General features: G+C 27.4%; 1 protein-coding gene across 1 annotated transcript in view; it reads left to right on the top strand.

Moving 5' to 3' along the window:
• snRNP-U1-70K (small ribonucleoprotein particle U1 subunit 70K) overlaps positions 1–21,256 on the top strand; it is a 53,046-nt gene that overhangs the window by 17,114 nt on the left and 14,676 nt on the right. Inside the window, exons 5-6 of the mRNA XM_075374259.1 lie at positions 7,251–7,332; positions 20,326–20,427. Coding sequence (XP_075230374.1) covers positions 7,251–7,332; positions 20,326–20,427 — 184 coding nt within the window. The remainder of the gene's footprint in view (positions 1–7,250; positions 7,333–20,325; positions 20,428–21,256) is intronic.

The raw sequence follows: 21,256 nt of genomic DNA, 5'->3' as shown, positions 1-21,256 counted from the left end.
TCTTAACACTACGAGCCTACACCCAATTACAGCCCACTCATCTCTCTTTTTTATTATATAAGAATTGAATTTTGTAGCACGTTAAAATTACCAAGCCTGACTGGGATTTGAAGCCAAAAACTTTTGGGTAAAAGGCAGGGTCATCACAACTATGCTGTGAAGGATGGTATTGTATATTTTACAGCAATTTTTTTAGGAATCTTCTTCATAGGATAAATCTTGACATTATAGACAACTAGTTCATTGATAAAGAGAGAATAGTGGAATATGTATTCATCATATATCATATACTATGTGATATGATGAACGTAACACACGTCAGGCTGGCTGACCGACTCACAAAGTTGACAGACATTCATACATAGATGTACATATAGGTAACCTGTTGGAGCTAGACTCATAGACCTACGCTCATTTTAGTCACTAGTATAGATATATTTTATGTAATACCAATATACAAAAATTCTTTAATAGATTAAAATGCTGAAATGTAAATAAATAAATAGCAAAATAAACTTATATATTTATAAATATAGTGGAATAAATAACAAGTGCCTAAAAATACATGTTATAATGAAGTAAACATGTTTGAAACATCCCAAAACAATGGCTAAAACAAACAATGAGGAATACAAAATCTGAAGAACAGGTATCCATACAACAGTGTTTAATAAAAAATAGAATTTAATATTAGAGTAATTGTGATTGGGGTTATGTTACTTGTGTATACCATGTAAAAGATAAATATCACCTGAAAAAATTGATCTATTAAGAACAAAAAAATTCCCTATTATTTAAATTAAAAAAATTCCAGACAAGTCTAGGCAGAGCTGCCTCCCATCAACTGCAAAAATAACTCCATGATTGTGAAGAATCCTAGATTGGATCCACTAAGCATTTATTAAAAAATCACAGAATACTCTGAGATAGAAGGGATTGAGGACCCCTTGAGATAAAAGGGATTAAATGAACATTTCATTGTTCACCCCTTGTTCAAGGGATGAACAATGAAATGGGGATAATTTATTAAAAAATACCACAAAAAACCCTTCCAGGTACAGTAGAAGCTCCAATATATGGTATCCTAATAACAAGCATATTTTGTACCACCATCCATCTACATTTCAGTTTTAACAAACAGGATGCATTCTTTTCTGAAACCATGTCTGTATCATTTTAATGAATTACTGTTTTGTAATATCTGTATTTCTTAAACAAAAGAAGTTATTACAGAAAGCAGTAAAGTGGTGCAGTACTGGATAAGGGATATGTTTAACAATATGAGTTTTCTTATGCATAGTTTTTAACAAGACACAGATCCTAAAAATCAAATTTTGAGGTCTCTCAAGATGATACTGAAGAATTACTATCTCACTTTGGTTAACAGAAAAAGAGCCGAAAGATTATGGCAGCGATTCACTAGATGATTAAATAATTAAGAAAAAGCTCCATGGGCCACTGCTACAGATGTTATACAGTACTATTGAAATTCAGCACATGGCTCCGGTCATTAAAGTTTGTTATTATACATGCTTCATCCAGCCTTCTTTTTAAAGTTATCCTTAACATAAGTTAAAAATACAAATTTTTAAGAAAAAATATAGATTTTTAAGAGAGGATATTTCTTTCATACACGTGAATTTACACCTTATATTAGAAAATATTTTGTTGATACCAATTGAAGTGTATTTTATAGATGCAACAATTGGATTTTTAAGTGCTAATGTGCAGTGACTTCCAAGAATATAAATGCATTAAAAAAAAAAAACGCTATTAAATGAATGTATTGTAATTGTTTGCAGTTTTGTTGTTGAAATAAATTTTACAAAATTCTATTGCATTACTGTACCAAAATAGAAATTTTAATTGCAATTTATTAAAATTAATGTACTTTACTCATTTTTTCATTACAAGCACATAATAATAAGCGTAGACAGGAGGAACATTTCTTGCTTCCATCTTCATTCATTTTTTTCCATAGCTTTAGTTTTTTTATAAAAGCTGAAATTTTTGCAATTTACTTTGAAAGGTGCATATTCTATCTCTGCATGGAAAGATTCAGAGCATTCAGCTTTTCAAAAAGGTCACAAAATGTTCAGTTTACCTGTGTTTCTCCTCTTTAAGAAAAATATAAAGTTCTTGTTGCAGTTCAAACATACAAATCGGTACATTATCACAAGAAAACCATTGCAAAGTGCTGTTGTACAACAGATCTCATTTCCTCGCATAGATTTTTGGAAAATTTGGTCTTCAGAGGCCAAGTTTCTATAAAGTAACATACATTCACTTCAAATTCTAAGACCTAGTTCATTGTAGAACACAGATATTTTGATGTGAGTGCTTCAAAGGCTTCAAATAAAAGTCTGCGAAAGCCTTCAAACAAAAGTTCCATAGAACTAGCACCATCAGGACAGAGACCTTGCACTTAATCCACTCTAAACTGTTTTCGGATATTTAAGTATCAAGGATCTCAAACAAGTTTTTATCCTTTGCACTAGCAGTTATACCTTTACAGAAGAGAAGGTTTTGCTTGCCAAGTGAGAAAATAACATTGCAGATGTAAACTGATATAAGCAGACAAACTTCAAGTAGCAAATCATATGAGCATCATTATTTTTATCTGTGGCCTCTTCCTGTTGAGAGCCAAATTTCTTTCCTTTTAATTTTTCAATTAATTGATCATTGAGATCCTTTGCGGTGAGCTGTATTCTGCTACTTATAGTATTACTGGACATTTTTGAAAATAGTTGCATAATTACGATGTTCACCACATCTGCGCCAGCCAGTAGAATGAATTCTGCATTTGTTTGGAGCTTCTTACATTTTGTGGATCTATGTGCCTACCTTGTAAGATGCGAGCAAAGTATTGCTTGATATTGATACCTGGTTATTAAAACTATCCTTTGTTGATTTAACTCTTTTAGTTCTTTCTACATACTTAAATGATTTACACTGGGATGAATGGTTTTTAAATGGCATTTCTTGGTAATGTGCACTCTGGTGCCAAAACCTTCATACACAGAACTTTCATACACGTTGTTGCCTCTCTTTGCCATCGATTTCTGTCGATATAAAACCTGAGTCTAAATAGCTGTCATCACATTTTCAAATTTTACACTTCTTCAGACTCTTGCCATTGATTGATGATGTGTCATCTTAATTTTTTACTCACAACACTTGCTGTTTAGTAAAAACCTATTCATTTTTAAAAAAATGTATTTAAGAAAAGCACTATAAAAACCTCATTTGACTTGATTACACCAATATTCAGTTGATACAATCTCCAAAAATTAATTCAACTTTAAAACCATGCAAAATATACCAACACAATGTATCAGAAAATTCAGAGAGACTAATGTTTTGTATCTAGTAACCATTTACAGCATCTGCCAACAATAACAAAATTATTACAAGGTCCACTAAATATTGTGTCCTATAGCTTTGAAATAAAATAATGAAAATTGTGTTATACTTTGTGGCATTTGATAGAGTGGTTTGAAACACTTACCATAATTATACCAGTTTTAACATGTACAAGTTGTGGCTATTAAATAACGAGACTAATGCTGCTACAGAAGAACTGCACATGTGCCAGCAAAGCCTTCTCTTTCGACTGTTGCCATTCTAGCTTCTCTAGACATATTAGTCTGGCTGTGGCCTTCGTTTGGATAACATCTGTTTTTTTTGTTTTGCTGAAAAAATGAAGTGTTTTATTAGAGCAAAGAATTGTTGTGAAGTTTGATATGAAACTTGGAAAAACTGGTACTGAAACTTATCTTTTATTAAAAAAAAGTATATGGCAATGAACGTCTATCATGTGCACAGGTTTTTTAATGGTTAAGCAGTTCCACGATGGCCAAGAAGACATTGAAGATGATCAAAATTCAAACTGATAATGACGATTGTTTTTTCTTTCGATATTTATAGAATTGTTTACCTTCACTGGGTTCCTGAAGGTCAAACTACTAATCAACATTAACTAAACTTGAGGTCCTTGCTCAACTCCGTGTAAAAAAAATGACCTGAATTGTGGAAAAACAAGTTGTGGGATCTTCATCAGGAAAACGTACTGGCTCACACTGCATTGTCTGTCAAAACATTTCCAATCAAGTATAACATCCCAGTGCTAGACCATTGGCCTTATTTGCTTGACCTGGCAGCATGTAATTTCAGACCATTGAAGCTGTGAAAGAGAAAGTGGCCCGCATCAGGAAAGAGCTCACAGAAGACTTCCAGCACTGTTTCGAACAATGGAAAATTTACATGGAGTGTTGTATGGGGTAGTGGGAGGGGGTGTATATTGAAGGGGATAACTAAATATGTATAAATTTAAAATAAAATTTTAACAGCATTAGTTGTGTTATTTAATAGCCACACCTCATATGTCACAAGTTTTATTCCTTATAAAGTGAAAAAATAAAAAAATAAATTGTTTAGTTCTAGTTGAAGTTTAGTAATTAACTTTTCATAATTATAAATAAGATAATTCGTTATTGTACTATAATCCTCCTTTTCTTTTTAATATTTTTTACTATATTAGTTTTGCCCTGTAAATTCTTGAACTTTATAATTAATTACTGTGTGGAATGCATATCATGCTGTGCCCTAGTGGCAACAGTGCTAAGTTGTATAGCGAAAATTCGCAATTCAATTTTTGTTAAATTGAGAAATCCCTTTACAGAGATTGTGAAATATTAAAAACACAATTTAGAAATGAGGATTTAGTATGGTGGACTCAGACATATGAATGATGGAAACCATAAAAGGTAGCTGAACTCCAACTGATGATCCTTGTTCAGACTGAATGTTAATATCCATAACTGTGATGTAATTGTGAAAGTTAGAGAAGTCATTAGAATTTCTTTCACGAGGTAAGACAGTGACAAAGAAATATTTTGGAGTAATAAAACTTCCCCATAAAGCTGTTAGGGGAGAAAAGATTGCCTTGGATGTTAAACGGTGAATATTGTACATTAACAATGCACTGACACATACTGCTATTCATCAGTTTTCTTGATTACCCCTTTCTAATCTAATTGTTATTCACATGCATTGACAGTAACTCATAATTTTCATGCATAATATCACAAATATAACAATTGTAGCTACTTACCTTATTATTTACTTCCTCTTAACTTCTTATTTAGCACTGTTTCTTACTAGTGCTATATTTATATATTTTCATGGTGGTTTTTTATTATTTTACAACAAATTTACTTATACTTTGTCTTTGTGTGAAAGTGGAGCTTTCCATCTAATTTTTGCTCACTATCAGTTGATGAGGGATGGCCTTATTTCCTTGAAATCTTGTTGCATAAATCTCCAGCCAATTATCTTATTCTTTTTCCATAAATTTTATGTGTTATTATTTTTAAGTTTTGTTAGTACAATACTATTCCCAATTCCAACAGCCAAAAAAAAATTTTCCAATCAGGCTTATTGTAATTTCTTACAGTATATCCTTTCACAATTTGTTGAACTTAATGTAATTTGGTGGCCATAAAATGTTGATAATATTGTGACAATCCTTTTATCACGAAAACCTAATGTCATTATTTCTCAGTTTTTTTTTTTAAAGAAATTGTATTGTTTACCTGAAGTTTTGATTTCTTTATCTCACATGGTAGGTCTCAACTGTTTGTTATTACTCTTCCTGTGGTGTACAATTTCAGTTTCCGAAGCTCTATGGCAAGATCTGGTCCAGTATAAAATCTATCAGTAAAAAGGTGGTAGTCATCACTTTCAGTAGTTTAAAGTAATATTTGCAGCAAATGAAGGACAATCTGGGTTGTAAATGGAAATTCTAAACTATCAGTTGTTTATATTACCATAGTATTATAACCATGTTTTATCATAGTATGGCAAATTACAACAAACGACCATTTACAGAGTCACAAAGAATAAACTTGCTCTTTCCATTTTGTAGGCTTATTTGGGTTAATAAAGTTACCAAAGAACCATTCTTTTGAAACTTTTAGTGTTTTCATCAATTGAAATTTCACGCTGTGGTTTATATAATTCCCTGCTTTTTTTATCTAAATATTCATTGATATTTTTAATTTTACTTTTTCTGGATTGTACACCTTGGAAAACTGAGCGAGAAGCAGTGAGATAGAGATTCCAAAATAATTGCAGAAAGCATCTTTGAAAAATGAAAACCAATCTTCAGAAAAATATTCAACTAATTATCTTTTAGATTGAGGCCCATATTCAATGAAACACCAATCGAAGCGTCTCGTGTATTTGTATCGTACATGATTACATAATATTTATAATAATAATAATAATAATATTGTATATATATATATATTGTAATATATAATAATATTGTACTTGTATATGTATATTCCAAATAGAATACTGAGGAAGAGGTGTCTGCTTTAGGATTTTTATTTTCGCATACTCATTAGTAGCATTAACTATTTGTGTGAGTAATTCATCTGTGAAAAATAATTGGAAATACCTAATTCATTAATGGGTCTTTGGTTAATAGGTATTTGAAAACCGGATGAATTTTCTGTGAAAGGAAATTACTTTAGGTCTGGATCATTTTCCTCAATTAACCTCCAAACGTTACTTTCATCCGCAACTTCATTTTCACTACTAACACTGTCAGTATCATTTTCCTCAATATTTATTTCAAAAAAGTCAGATTCATCACTAAAATCACTTCATGAATTACTTTCATATAAAATATTTTCAATCTCGACACACATGAGGTTGTGCCATGTTTGTTTACAGTCATGACATCAGCAATTGTATTTCATCATTGTATAAAATCTATGAATTCTTAATGTATGTAAAGAAGTAATATGATTTACAATCTATTGACAAACATTGTAATTACATAAACAGGCTGGTAAAGTGAGTTACAGCAAGGAAATAGGACTGTTTTTAGCGTGTCGGACTGACTTTGACAATGGATCTGACAGGAGAGGATTAAGTTTTAAAAGGCTGACATTTTGAATTGATTGAATTAATAAAAGAAAATTTACTAATGGAATTGTATAGATGGTGAATGAAGTGTTCCAGGAACATTTCATAGGATGGAAAAAATAGTAGAGGTGATACTTTGCAAGATATTTTGCATGGCAAAATATCTTATTTAAAAAGTTCAGGAGTTTACTGGTTAAATCCTCATATTTTTTTCTTATTCTTATTTGTTTACATGCTACATATAGGGATTGTTTCAAAAAAGTTTATAAATGACAATCTATTTAAGAAAATAACATTTTTTGTTTGTTTTGCAGATTGTTGTGACCCATAATACAGTGAATGGAAAGCCAAGAGGTTATGCTTTCATAGAGTATGAACACGAGCGGGATATGCACTGTGAGTTAACTTCATCATAAATGAAAAAAGTATAACAAAAAAAAAGAGTTAAGAAATGTGGGCGTCAAATAAATTTGCACATTTCTGATTCATATGCATTACTGATAACAGTTGTTATTAGTATTTTTTTTTTTTTTTTTTTTTTTTTGTATAAGGGGTTAGAAAACAATAAACTACAAGATTATTTTTAAAGAATATATTTAAAAAGATAGAAATTCCCATTAAATTATGATGGTAATATTTTTTTTAATTGTAGTTTACTAATAGCTAATATTGTTTTTATGTTGTTCTTGGTACAGTATGGCGTGCTGCTGGTACTATGCCTCTCACATTTGAATACCATTGGGCCACACTCTGTCATTACTCTTAGGTTTGTATGTGTGGTAAGATCCAGCATACAAAAATAGTAGCATACTACACAAAATACTAACTTTGGTTATTAAATATAAAACAAAAATTAAATAAATTGATCAGTTAATAAAAGACTGCCTCAAAAAACTACAATATTCCTCAGGCATAAAACTTCTCCACTTTTAATTTCAGGATTATACAATAATTACTTACTGGTATTAATTACTTTCCATGTAGTTACTTAGCAAATTCAAACATTTGGCCCTTTTATGTAGTTATCTGGATTATTATTTGACTTCGTTAAAATAAAATTTGTACGTATAATAAATTATATTTAATTAAACTTTATAGAAAAATTACACGACTTGAGTGAGGCAGTAAAAACCCAAATAAAACATTTTATTGGGAAGATGCAGTTTAATTAAAAAAATAATGGACCTGGTGTTAATGGATTTTCAAGTTCTTAACAGGTTTTATTCTTTTATAAACCTTGTGTATTTATTTTTGGATTAGCTGTTATAAATGTAAAAACATAAATTGTTCTACTATAAGAAATTTTAAGCAACAATCTGCAGTGAAAATCAGTTGTAATGTGCTCGCAAGAGATAGCTAGTGTGCTCATTTTTAGTAACAGCTTATCTTAACAAATACACGCCTCTACGTGATACGTAGTATCAATATCAACTGATCTCCAGAATGTATCATCGATTTGCAGAATGGCTTTCAAGAATTTACCAGCAGTGGATCTATTGTATTCTCTGCTAATAAATGCTTGCTAATTTCTCCATAATATTTTTTTTTCTATTTTCTTCTTATATAAACTAATGACTTTCTTTCAATTTGTAAACCATTGAAATGTTTTCAACTTTGTTTTATTGAATGTTAGTTTCAAAACAGGATTGATTCAGGTCTGAACGGTCGTTATAACTAATTGTTGGGTATTGTCATCTGATAGGATACTTTGAGCTTCATAATCATTAAATAATTAGACTAGTATAGAAATTGCCATTAATAAATGAATGTTACAGTTTGAAATAAATATAAATGTTATATAATATATTATAGTTCTTATTCATGATTTAAGACTTCAGTAGCTCTAAGATGGCAATTTTTTTTTCATTATTAGTTTGTTACTTAATTTAAAAAAAATTATTTCTTTTAATTTTGTGTTTAGAATGAACTGTTATCTTTTCTCTGTGGAATGTTAAAAAGGAAAATTTTTCATTGTAATGAAACTTGTTTGATTTTTTAAAAAATTGTTACACTTACTAAAATTGTTATGTATAAAGATTGAACTTTTGATTTTTTAATCATCTATATATAAATATCTATTTACTTCTGAAAAGAAACAAAAGAAGAAAAAAAATTTAACACTTTTTACTTTGTAAAACTGGTACTTTGTATTAGTGATGGGACAGATACAAACTTTCTTAAAATAATTAGTCAGATTTCAGTTATTCTAGTACTTAAGATTGTTATTTTAATTCTTATTTTAAATTAGAAAGTTTAATTTATTAATTTTTTTGAGGTCATACATGCATGCCTGAAATCTGTTAGGTGTCATAGCAAACATCGTCCCATTTTGTGACTCATGGAGTATAAAAATTATGGTATGTGACCTGTCCTGAATGTCCTTGTTGAATGTAATATTCACTGTGCCTAAGATAGTCCTATAGCATTATATTCAAATACTTCTTAATATTATTGCCCATTACTAATTTTTATATACATTATTCAACAGTTTTTCTTTTTCCTTAGACACTGATTTTGGAAAAGAATTAATAGTTCAGACTAACTACAGATAAATTTTTTTATGAAACTAAAAAAAAATTACTTATTTGGCAACAATTTATTTTTTTTGCAGTATAACAACAGAATTAACTTCTAAGCATGTTGTGTGTGCATAATTAATTTCAGTTTTCTGTGAAACTGTATAAAATCACTAGTACATCAGAGTACCATAAACATATCATAAAATGCTACCAATTCATTATAAACTTATTTCATTGATGTTTATGAATAAATTCAGTGAGTAATATGAGGTAGTATACTGTGAAAGTTCATATTGTGGCAATTATAAAGTGTTAATTCTGTTTTAAAATCTGAATTAACATATGATAGTAGATGAAAAGTTCTGAAAAAAGTTAATTTTTCTCTTAACTGGATATAAATAAATACCTCAGTCCTTTTCTTGATGAATGTAGATTATTCTATACAAGTCACATGCAAGGAAGCATGTGACTTGTATGATTAAAATTAAAACCAACTAGATGGAGAAATAAATTGAATAAATAATGAAGTAAAATTAATAAATACTATGTTTCGGGTGATATTATAAAAGTACTTGGTTCATCATTGTTATTGGTTTCATTATAACTGATTTTCAGTGTGTTTGCTCATCAATTTTATAATACAACATCGTATGTTAAAATTAATTATTGTGGTAAGTTTATTGAGTAAAAAGTGTTTTCTTTTTATGTAATGCATGAATTTTGTTGTTGGTTTGTCATTAATTTTTTATTTATTTTACTAGCTGAAATTATTTTTTGGGAACTGAAGGAGATAAAAAAAGTTTAGTCATAACTTCTTCAAACACATGTACTTTATTGTTAATAATAAGAAAATTTTTGCTGAACTTAATGGGTGATAATGCTTAAATTCTGATAGTGATTTCATGGAAAGTCATTTAATATGTTTAGTAATTATTATATAAATTATCACTTAAAATAAAGATCGTATATATTTAATTTGACAATATCTTAATATTTTAAGGAGCTTAGTTATCAGCTGTATTCAATGTTATTGAATAAGTTTGACATTAATATCAGTAAATGTATGATCTCAGTTTTTGGTACTCAGGTATCAATCTATAATGAAAATTCATTAAATTTAGTACCACTAGACATTACTTTAAACAGTATTTCATATTAATTTCACAATTAAAGAAGAGCAATAATTAAATAACTTAATCGGTAGGGTTACCTGCATTTTTTATGTGGGTGACTGGAGTGTTTATTTTTTAAATTAAAATTATCACTTTTCTAGTAATAACTGAAATATTGATTAAGTTTTTCTCCTGTAATTATTCTTGGTTTCAATTATCCCGTTCAAGTGGGAGTACAATATTGTGATATTTTATAATATTCTCATAATTCAAGTTTTATAAATTCACCAGTGCCAATGATTCAGAGATACATTTTTATTTAAGAATAATTGTTTTTTGTAATAACTTATGAAATAATTATATTATACTTCAGCGAATAATAATGGGATTTTTAGAACCAAAATACTAGCAGGTGTAAATGAAGCATAAATTAAATAACTGTGGTAAAATACAAAATCATAGCAACAAGCTAACACAATGTTTATCTTAATGTTACATATACTCCCTTGTCATTGGCACTAAGTTATAACATTTATAATGTAGCCCTTAACATAAAACATTTTAATTTTACTTCAAGAGCTTCTGATCATTAATAATTTGTTAAATCTTGTTGTAGTGATCTTATTTGAATGACTGCAATTTAAGTCATTTCAATAAGTTGTCTTTGAGGAGATTGTTTTGGTTGTTTGTAGAAAACATTTTACGTATACTTGTTTGCTTAATTTGTTTGTTTCATTTCATTGTATCTTCTTATAATAATAAGAAATAGAAAAAACTGAAAAGGTGGGTTTCATTTAGATGTGCTTAATTATCATGCATTTGATATTGAAAATTAATTTGCTCTTTATCATTATTATTGTTTTGCAAATCTCTTTGTATAACATGATGAATGTGGTAGGTTTATTGTTGTACAATCTACAATCACAATAGCATGCTGTAAATCTCTGCTGTTCTATTCAATTTGGTAAGGAATTTTTCAGGTTTTAGCTAGTTGTTTACTTGATTATTACTAAAATAGTGGTTCTCTAAATTCAAATAATTTATAATTTTGTGTAGCCTGGGGTTTTTATATAATTTTATTTTATTTTTGAGATTGCTTATTTTGGAAACATATGTTTCCAAATCTATGTAAGTTGAGATTGGCTGATTAAAAGAAAAAATAAACTTATTTCTTGTTTATATCAGATTCAGCAGAAATACGTTTCAAAATGTCTTAAACTTTTTTCTTAGATTCTTTTAGGAACACCCACATTTAGTAAATAATGGTTTTTTAATGAAGAATTCCATAGTTACTAAATTGTGTACTTAAATTTTATTGATTGGCATTACCGCTTGTATTTGATTAAATTTAAATAAATTAGATCGTATATTTTAGTAAGGTATAATTAAAAATGTTACTGTTATTTAGTGAACACATCATTCACTATGTAGCATAAATTATTGTTGAAATTTTAACGTTATTGTTCATAACTTATCTTTCTTCAATTAACCCTTTAGCAGCTACTACTATACATATTATAGCTACGTAATACCTCAACAGAATTCAGATAATCTTCATAAATTTAAAATCTGAAAATTAATTAAACATTTGATAGTAAGTCTTTGTAAAACTTAAGCTCTGAAGTATAAAAACAGATGTCTAATATCATTTTTTTAACTTAACTAAACTGTATGATTTATTAAGTGATAACTTTACTTTTTTCTATGTTATTAAAGGGGGATAACAGTTAATTCATGATAATTTAATATACAGTAAATTATCCTGAAGAAAGTAAAGATTGTTTTATCATGATTGTACTGTCAACATAAATGGTGACAGTTTGGACTTAGCAGAACAACAGCACTGAGATTTGTATAATGTTATTGCTTTATTGGAGGAATGTGTTAAAAGATTTTTTAAATCAATTTTAGTAGAATAAAAATTGTATTTCTAAATTCTAATTGAAATAGAACTTTTATTTTTAAATGATTGAAGAAATCAAAAGATGTATGCATGGACACTTATAGATAACGTGCTATATGAACATACAGAATAAAAAAACAAATGAAAAAATATGTGTAATATATGATGTACAAAGTATAACACAATCAGAAAAGAAAGCTATTATACTGCTTTCAAAAGTTATACAATAATTTCATAACATATTAACAAAAGCAGACAATATCAGGAATATGAATAAATTGTATTGACTGCAGTATTACTTCGTGCAAAGTGATGAGCATATATTGATTCAAAGAAAGTATACAACTGCAAATGCAACGGCCAACTTTTCCGAATCATCTTATAATTATTGGATTCCCACTTAAAAATTATTATTACAATGTGTACTTTTTTAATGTCTTATGTAAAAGCTATCAGATCAAGACAGTTGAACAAGATAATGTTTTAATAATAAGACAAAAATTTCTACATAATAAAGCAGATTTCTTAACCACTTCAAGATATCACCAATGGACAAGGAACTGTATTTTAGATGTGAAAAGATAAGGAAGCTTTTTTTCAAAGTATTTAGAAAGTGATTCATCTAGAAAAAACATTTATGTTAAACAAATATATTTTATGTTTATATATTATATGATGTTATAAAAATATCCCTTTTCTTTAATGGTTTGAAGTAAAAACATTTATACAATTCTCTTTTTTAATCGCATCACATCTTATTAATTAACAAGTAGTAATCAACCTTGTTAAAATTATGTTATTGAAATTATCCAGCTTCAGGCTGACTTTCTTTATATATATATTTAATTTCTGTTACCAATTAGAAAATATTAAAGAAAAAGAGAGTATAATTTATTATTATTATTAGTTTTGTGTTGTTTTTTTTAATCATAGAGAAAAATATTTTTTGTTTTTTCATAAATTGCCTTTTAAGTCATTCTGGTTTTATATAGGTGATACTAGAAAGAATAAAAGGTAAAATCTTAAAGAAGGCATAAATTTAAAGTGTACAGGAAGAGTAGTTGATTGGATTTGTTGATGCCATTGTTAGGAACATTGTAGTTAAGATAAAAGTATGATTGATTATAGAAAAAGACTAACTTCCCAGTGAAAATATTTTATTCAAATTGTTTGAAAAATTGTGATTACAGTAAAACGTCAACTATTAAAACAAATTTTGAACAGAATTTTACCTTAAATGTTGTATATTATTGGCAATTAATAGAATGATACAATGGATTCTAGTTATTGCACAAACACTGGTCATTATGTTAATAATGAGCTTTAATTATCTAAAACGTGAATTTTTAAAAAAATGTAGTTGTTTTGTTCCTTATTCACAGTATAATTTATTATAAATTGAATCAGTTAGATCTTACTGTAATCACCCCTATCTGCTGATAAAAGCCCTCTTCCCTTAATGGGTAACACAGGGGAATTGTGCAGCTACTACTTTACTGAGGATTCTACTTGTCCATGCATATAATACTAGGTTTTATTTATATAAAGGAAGCTCTTAACAATATGAGCATAATTACACATTTGACTAGAAGTCATAAAGATGTTTGTTATTTTTTACTTAATTTCTCTAAAAATAGAAACCAGTTATTACTTTCATTGTTAAGATTTTTATATTGAACCAAAATTATTTGCTGCATGTTAAATAAAAAATTATGTAGCATAATATTTTGTATAAGTTTTCCCACTTTATAAATTGTTCTGAACAGTGCTTATTACGAGCATTACAAATTTTTTTAGTACTTTAAATAACTTTTTTTTCATTATGTACTAATTCCACAAATACACAGAAAAAGCTGAAAAATAGTAATTTGTTATATTTCGGAAAATTTCATATGCAAGTCTTTTAGAAATCCACTGCTTAAATTTTAAATATCTTCCCTTTATTAGCTTTTAGAAGGAATATTTTTAATTATTTGAAGAAAAATAATATGTAAAATACTTGTTGGTAAAAATAGAAATACAAGTTATTTATGTTATTATTATATGATAATATAATTTACTTCAACTGTTATAGAATCAAAAGTTTATGAATTTCTTCTGAAGTTTCTTGCATTCTAAATTTCTTAGTTGGTTACTTAAATTATAATGTACAATAATTGTAAGAAAAATTATATATGTAATTCTGGAATCTGGGTGGGTATGCGTAGAGCCAGCTTCATTAAATAAGATAGAAATAAGTCTGCTAGCATATTAAACATCAGTGGTCATGAACAGTTAATGAAAGGAAGAAGGATTATATTTTTAATATCTCAAAGTAAACATCGGGAAGAGGATCTTTTATGGTAAGAAAACCTTGTAAAAGAAGTTATTCTGCATTTTTGAAAAATAGAAATTGAAACCGTAACAAGATTTTTATATAAGGAACAGAATTGATATTTCTAGGAGTTAAGAGTAAGTAAAGAAATTTGTATTCATTCAAGTGAAGAAATAATTATGTAAGTATTCAAGTGGAATTGGTAAGATCTTTCTTCTTTTATATTACTTTATTTAATACTGAGTGAATTAATTTTAATGAAAGCAGTATGTATGCATATATGTGTACAGATATATTGTACGCTTTGTGAAAGTTGTAAAACATGGAAATTGTCACCATCATTATCATGACAAGTAATTCAAAAAAGAAAATCAACTTTACAATAGAAAAATTGATATTGAAAAAATGAAGGTAAGAAGGTGAGTTTTGTTTATCATGAATGTATACAGAGATAAAATGTTATCAAGGAGACATTGGACTGATAACTTAGCATCCTTTGGTGGACAAGGACAGAAAAAATTTGATTTTCATGTTAACAGCAAACTCAAGATTTGCTGCATGACCGTTTGTACTGTACTACTGATACCTGGATTATTTATTTTTACATTAATTTTTAATTTTATTTAAAAACTGTACATTTGTTTAATACCAGTTGTATTTTCCGATGTCATTAATATTTTTAATTTCTTTTCAGAATTGTAATTTTTCATGCGCACTTTAATTTTCAAAATATATTGATGTTATAATCTATTGCTGTCCTAACTAAATTCTATGAACCTTAATTTATCTGCGTAGCTGTATCTTTTATAAAATAAAGACTTTTTTAATTTGGTTATCGGTTATTGCTGAATAATTTTTTTACAGATTTTTCTTAATGTAGCCCACCCTAGTAACATGATTAGTATTATTGCTGATCTGCTGTTGTGACTGTTATTCAATGATACTGCAAGATAGAAATTAAAAAAAAAAGTTTATTTTAAATTTATTAAAAAGAAAATCCAGTTCCACGTTACAGACACAGTTTTATTAGTTGGAGGCTTTAGTTAACAATATAGTTTAAGGACTGTTAGGCCTGAAATTGGTTAACTGCCATGTCTTAAATGTAATAATTTGGGGTTACAGTTTGTTGTGACAGTAAACAAATAATTTAATCTTAGTTTGAGTAACTTGTCGATCATTTCCATACTTAATGATGCATGCTGAATTAAATTATTTGTTATTCTTGTAAGATTACTACGTTAGTATTGTAACTTGGTTTATCCACATGTCTATGAAATTACAGCGTAGTTATGGAACCTACAAAATTTGAATCATGACAATTTTTGAGGGAAATGTAATTTCAACATTTTTGCGTGTCCATAGTTTATATTTAACGTAAAAAGTTTTACTTATATTGATTATGATAGAGATATTTACGTTTGTTTATCATAAAAATATATAAATGCAATTTTCAATTAGTTTGTGTCACAAATGCATTTAAAAAAATTAATAGCATCCATTTTATGTAGCTGCATTTTCAGCCCTTAAAATTTGAAAAAATCATGTTACTAACAATTGGTAACAGTTGCACAGTAATAATGTTTAATTAGTTAAATAAAGGGGAACTTGTTTATTTTGGTAAAATTTGTTTATATTCATTGGTCTAAAAATGTTTACTTCAGGATTGTTTTTAATAGTTGTAATAATTCTTCCTTAGGTAGAAAATTATACAACATATAAAATATATGTATTAAAATAAAGAAACTGCTAATTAATAAAATTATTGTAAATTCTCAATTGTTATTACACGTGTAGTATTAATATGTCTGGTGTTGGGCTTGTACAAATGCAGTTCTGTGGTTAAAAAAAGGTGAAACAATAAAAAATATAAATAAAGCTTATTTTCCAAAATACATCAATGAAAATAAAAGAACTGTTCTGTTACTAATAATGCAATTTATGTTCATACTACCAGTGAACTATTTTTTAGTAGCAATCTAAAGAAAATTGACAAAAAGTCTGCACAGGTGAATAAAATATTGCTTGGATTCAGTACTGTAATGATGTGGCAACCCAGAATTATTGTGATAAAGGTTTTGAAGTTTGTGTGGGTTTGCACACAATATATACATATGAATGGTTTTGCTAAGCAAGACTGTCAGTTTGATAGCTAAGCTTCATGCTACTACAATCTCACATAATAAGACATCTGCCTTAAGAGTAGGATAATCTGATTGCTCTACATGATGAAGTATCTACAGAAAGTATTAAAATGCTTACTTCTAATACAGAAGAAAGAGGGAAACTTATACAGGTATAAATTTTCATCTGCTATTGAAATAAGTATTTAAAATAATATTAAAACATTGCACTTCTTTCTTTCAAGCAAATTTACTGAAGTAATCATTATGATTTCTTTTTTAAAGAAATATATTGTGTTTGACTTAACAGATTTTAATATCTTGAAATATTGTGTGTAACTGGAAACTCCAACTGGTTTTAGCAAATTTTTACTGTAATTTTTTTTTTTATAAAATGAAATGCTCATTGTACAGGTTCTTTTTTTCAGTAGTTAAAAATTTATAATCAGTGGTGTAACAAGTATTGTTCATTTCAATTTTTTTGCTATTGTCATTTCAGGAAGAAGTGTCTTAAGCCTGATTTCCTAAATATAGTTTTAGCACAGTTGTTAAACTAATTCTTTTTTATTAACTATTGTAAAAATGTGTAAGTTTCTATTTGGCAGTTGTTTGTATGGTCTGTATTGTTAAAATTTGTAATAAATACATAGTATAAAGTTTTATTTTGTAGATAATGTTAGTGTAACAGGTTTTTAACAAAAGAAATGTGATAATCATTTCAATTAGTCGTAAGGTATTTTATTCAGTAAATGTGTCAGAGAACAACAAAATTTAGTTAAATTTATTAAATTTCATCATTGTGGTTTGTAGACTTCATTTTACAAGGTAGTTTCCGTAGGCTAACAAAGTTTTAACACGTTACAGAATAGGTATTGCTGACACAAATAATTGTTTACATAAAAAAAATCTGCAGAGATAGTTTTTTTTTTGTGTACATATCACCGTAGTGCATATTGCTTTTGTATGCATTATTTGTTTATTTTCAACTAGGCATTATTTTTCTTAACGTAAGGTGAATAAATTGATTTAATTTATAGAATTCAAAACAGTAAAAAAAATAATAAAATAAATTTTACTTAATGGCTTTAAATTGAATTGTTCCCTTATTTAGGTGTCAAAATTCATTTAATTCAATATTTAATTTTCTTGAAGTTTATTGACTTGTTTTTGTTGTTAGTTTTATGAGTTCAAAATCAAATTGTTCAAATTAGGTTTTTCTTTGAAATTATTTTTTTAAACATGTTTAATTATGATAGCTTTCTTGCTTACAATTTCAGGAGTTTAAAAAAAAGTTAATTGAACTGGTTGTATAATTATTAGACTGTTTATTATTGTTTGATTTTTAAATAAAGATATACGTGATAAAACAATAAAATATTATTTGTTGGATATGTTGAATAATTGATATACTTAGCTTTATCAAAAAACTTATTAACAAAATTTTATTTATTTGATCAGATGTTCTTTGAAAACAAAACTGTATTTCTTTCTTTACATTATCATGGCTTTGAGGTATTTTCATGTAAAAAATATTTGTGTAATTCAATGAGTAATGTCATAATTTTTGATACCATCAATCTCATACTAAACAATTTTTTTCCTTAAATGTTTTGATTATGTTCTGTTTTACTTCTTTGTTACATTTTTGCCGTGTAATTAATGAATTTATACCAAATCAATAAAATGTTATTCATTGCATAAAATAGTTTGCAAATGGGCAGTTACTTATTTTTTTGTTGTGAAATAATGAAATATGATTTTTTTATAATTATAATATGGTAAAAAGCAAACACTTTTTTATTATCTTATTTAATGTAATAGTAGTTTTATGAGAGTATAAAGTTGCGCATGGTAAGATAACTAGCGCACCAGGTAATACAAAACCTAATGTCAATCAAACATCTTCTGACGGGATATCTTAACAACTTGTTTCCACCAATGTTAACACCGCGCTGTGATTGAATTCCGTGTTTCTATTGACCTGCCCTTTGAAATATTTATGTAAGTACATGAAACTTGGTAGGTACTCTTCTTTTTTTAATACTGTGTATATTTAATAATATTTATGTATAGAATATATAATATATACATTAATATCTGTAAAACACGTGTATGTGATTGAAAATGCATTTTAAATGCATATTAGATATACATATACAAAAAAATGAAGTAATTTTGATTATTCAAATTTAATTTCTTTTAAATTCCAAAGAAGTTTGCTACTTCATTAAATGTAAATGTATTTGTCAAATTAACTCCGTTTCAAATAGTCTACATCACAAGCATAAAAGTTCCTATCACAGACTTATCCTTCAATTTATACAGATATCATAGAATAATAATTTCCTTACCATTAACACATTTTCAGAATAGGGCATCAGATGTCTTTTTTAACCTTTTATAATCCTTTTTCTAATTTCATAATTATGCTAATTGGTAATTCAATTTCTCTTATAACTGAATAAAAAATTTGTTCTGATTCTTTCTGTAATAAAATCATATTTGACATTTACTATTCATAATTTTTGTACTTCTGGATTGTTTTCTGCTGAAATTACAAGTTAAAAATAATATATATCAATATTTTAGGTGATAAAAATAGTAAGAATTTGTTTCTGATTGTACTAACACCATTCACAGATTGTAGTTGTATTGTTCTATAATTTTTGTATTCTGTCACTGTTTGTTTACATTGACAATTTGCTGATCCGGACTGACTTATGTTTTTTATTATTATCATTAAAGTACAGTTATTTACTGAACATCATTGTAATATAATGTTTAATTCTACTAATGTTGATTCCTTTTTTTTGTGTAACACAAATTTATAGTCTCTTTTCATTAATTTTTTCCTGTTAAAAACAGTAAATTCCTTGTTCTTCAATTCAATGAGTAGAGTGTGATATTACTTAAATTAAGCATTCTTTGGTTATAGTTCTTTCTTAAAGTACTTCCTACTTATAAGAATTCTAAACTCAGTGAGTTATAAAAGCATATATAACTCGCTTTAATTAATTAAGATTTTTAGAAACAGATTTTTAGTTTCACCTTGAAAATTGCATGGATTATGTAAATTTTTAAGATATTGGAGGCTAGTGGAATTTTTCAATTGTGTTTGTATTTACCCATTTTATTTTTTTCCTATCAATTTAATCCATTCTTAAACAAAATATCCAAGAAAAAAATGAATGTATTGCAGTGTATTCATTTTTAATGATTATTTTTCTTGTCAAGATTGTTATGTCAATTAATTTCTGAAATCCCTTTTTAATGTATAACATTATTCATTTGTGAACGGTAATATTAAAAATTAAAAAAATAACGTGTTGATGCAACTGATGTTTAATGCGGTAAGTATATTATTTTTAATATTTTCTTAATGTAATTCTTAAATTGATATTTGATTTTGTAAATTTTTTAGCTGCATACAAGCATGCTGATGGTAAGAAAATTGATGGACGCAGAGTTCTTGTTGATGTTGAAAGAGGCCGAACAGTAAAAGGATGGTTGCCTCGTCGATTAGGTTTGTAATATTAGCTGTATTAATATTCCATTATTAACTAATGTATGTTCAAAAAACTAATTTATCATATTTTTTCTTTCTCTTAAAGTTATCAAGAGGTAGGTCCTTGATTTAACTGTCAGCACTGAGAAAATTGCTGGCTAAGTTTGTTGAATCATAAGTGATATTTTGAAGGTCCTAAAAGTTAATATGAAAGAAATTTTTTTTTAATGGCCTAAGATTTTATTTTTTTTTACACTGATCTTATTTATATTCAATAAACCAACACAGTTCATGTGAAATAATGAAATTATGAATGTTTTCTGGTTCCTACAATTAACTACAATTACAAATGTTTGCTATGTATTGCTAATTATTCATTTGTAATTTTGCCATTATTATAATTCCATCACACAAACAGTGGATTTTATGTTTACTCTAAGAAAAAATTAAGATGAGCCATACCAGTAGGCTACAAATATTTTGAAAATTATCCTTCCATGAAACATATTCTCTAGAAGTGTCACACTCATGCTGTACTGTGATGTGCATTTATGTGCTGGAATCCACCTTCTCTATTTATGGACTATAACTATAACAGTATTACTGAACCAGCAATATTCTAGTCAATATATTATGTTCTATCTCAGTCTTAATTCTCATTCCATGAATCATTGAATTTTTTTCCATAGTAAGAAAAACTCAGACTTATTGAAAATACTTTCAATAAAAATCAGAAAATTAAGAAAATGTAAAGGTTTGGTAGGATGATGTTTAAACCCGTCCTATGTTCTTTGTATAATGATCATACCAAATCACTGGATCTACATTATTGTGTAATTAGAATTGT

This window comes from Lycorma delicatula, chromosome 8 (genome assembly GCF_047948215.1).
Source record: "Lycorma delicatula isolate Av1 chromosome 8, ASM4794821v1, whole genome shotgun sequence".
NCBI lineage: Eukaryota > Metazoa > Arthropoda > Insecta > Hemiptera > Fulgoridae > Lycorma > Lycorma delicatula.
Note: the sequence above shows the minus strand (reverse complement) of the source record. Positions and strands in the feature narration are given on the sequence as shown.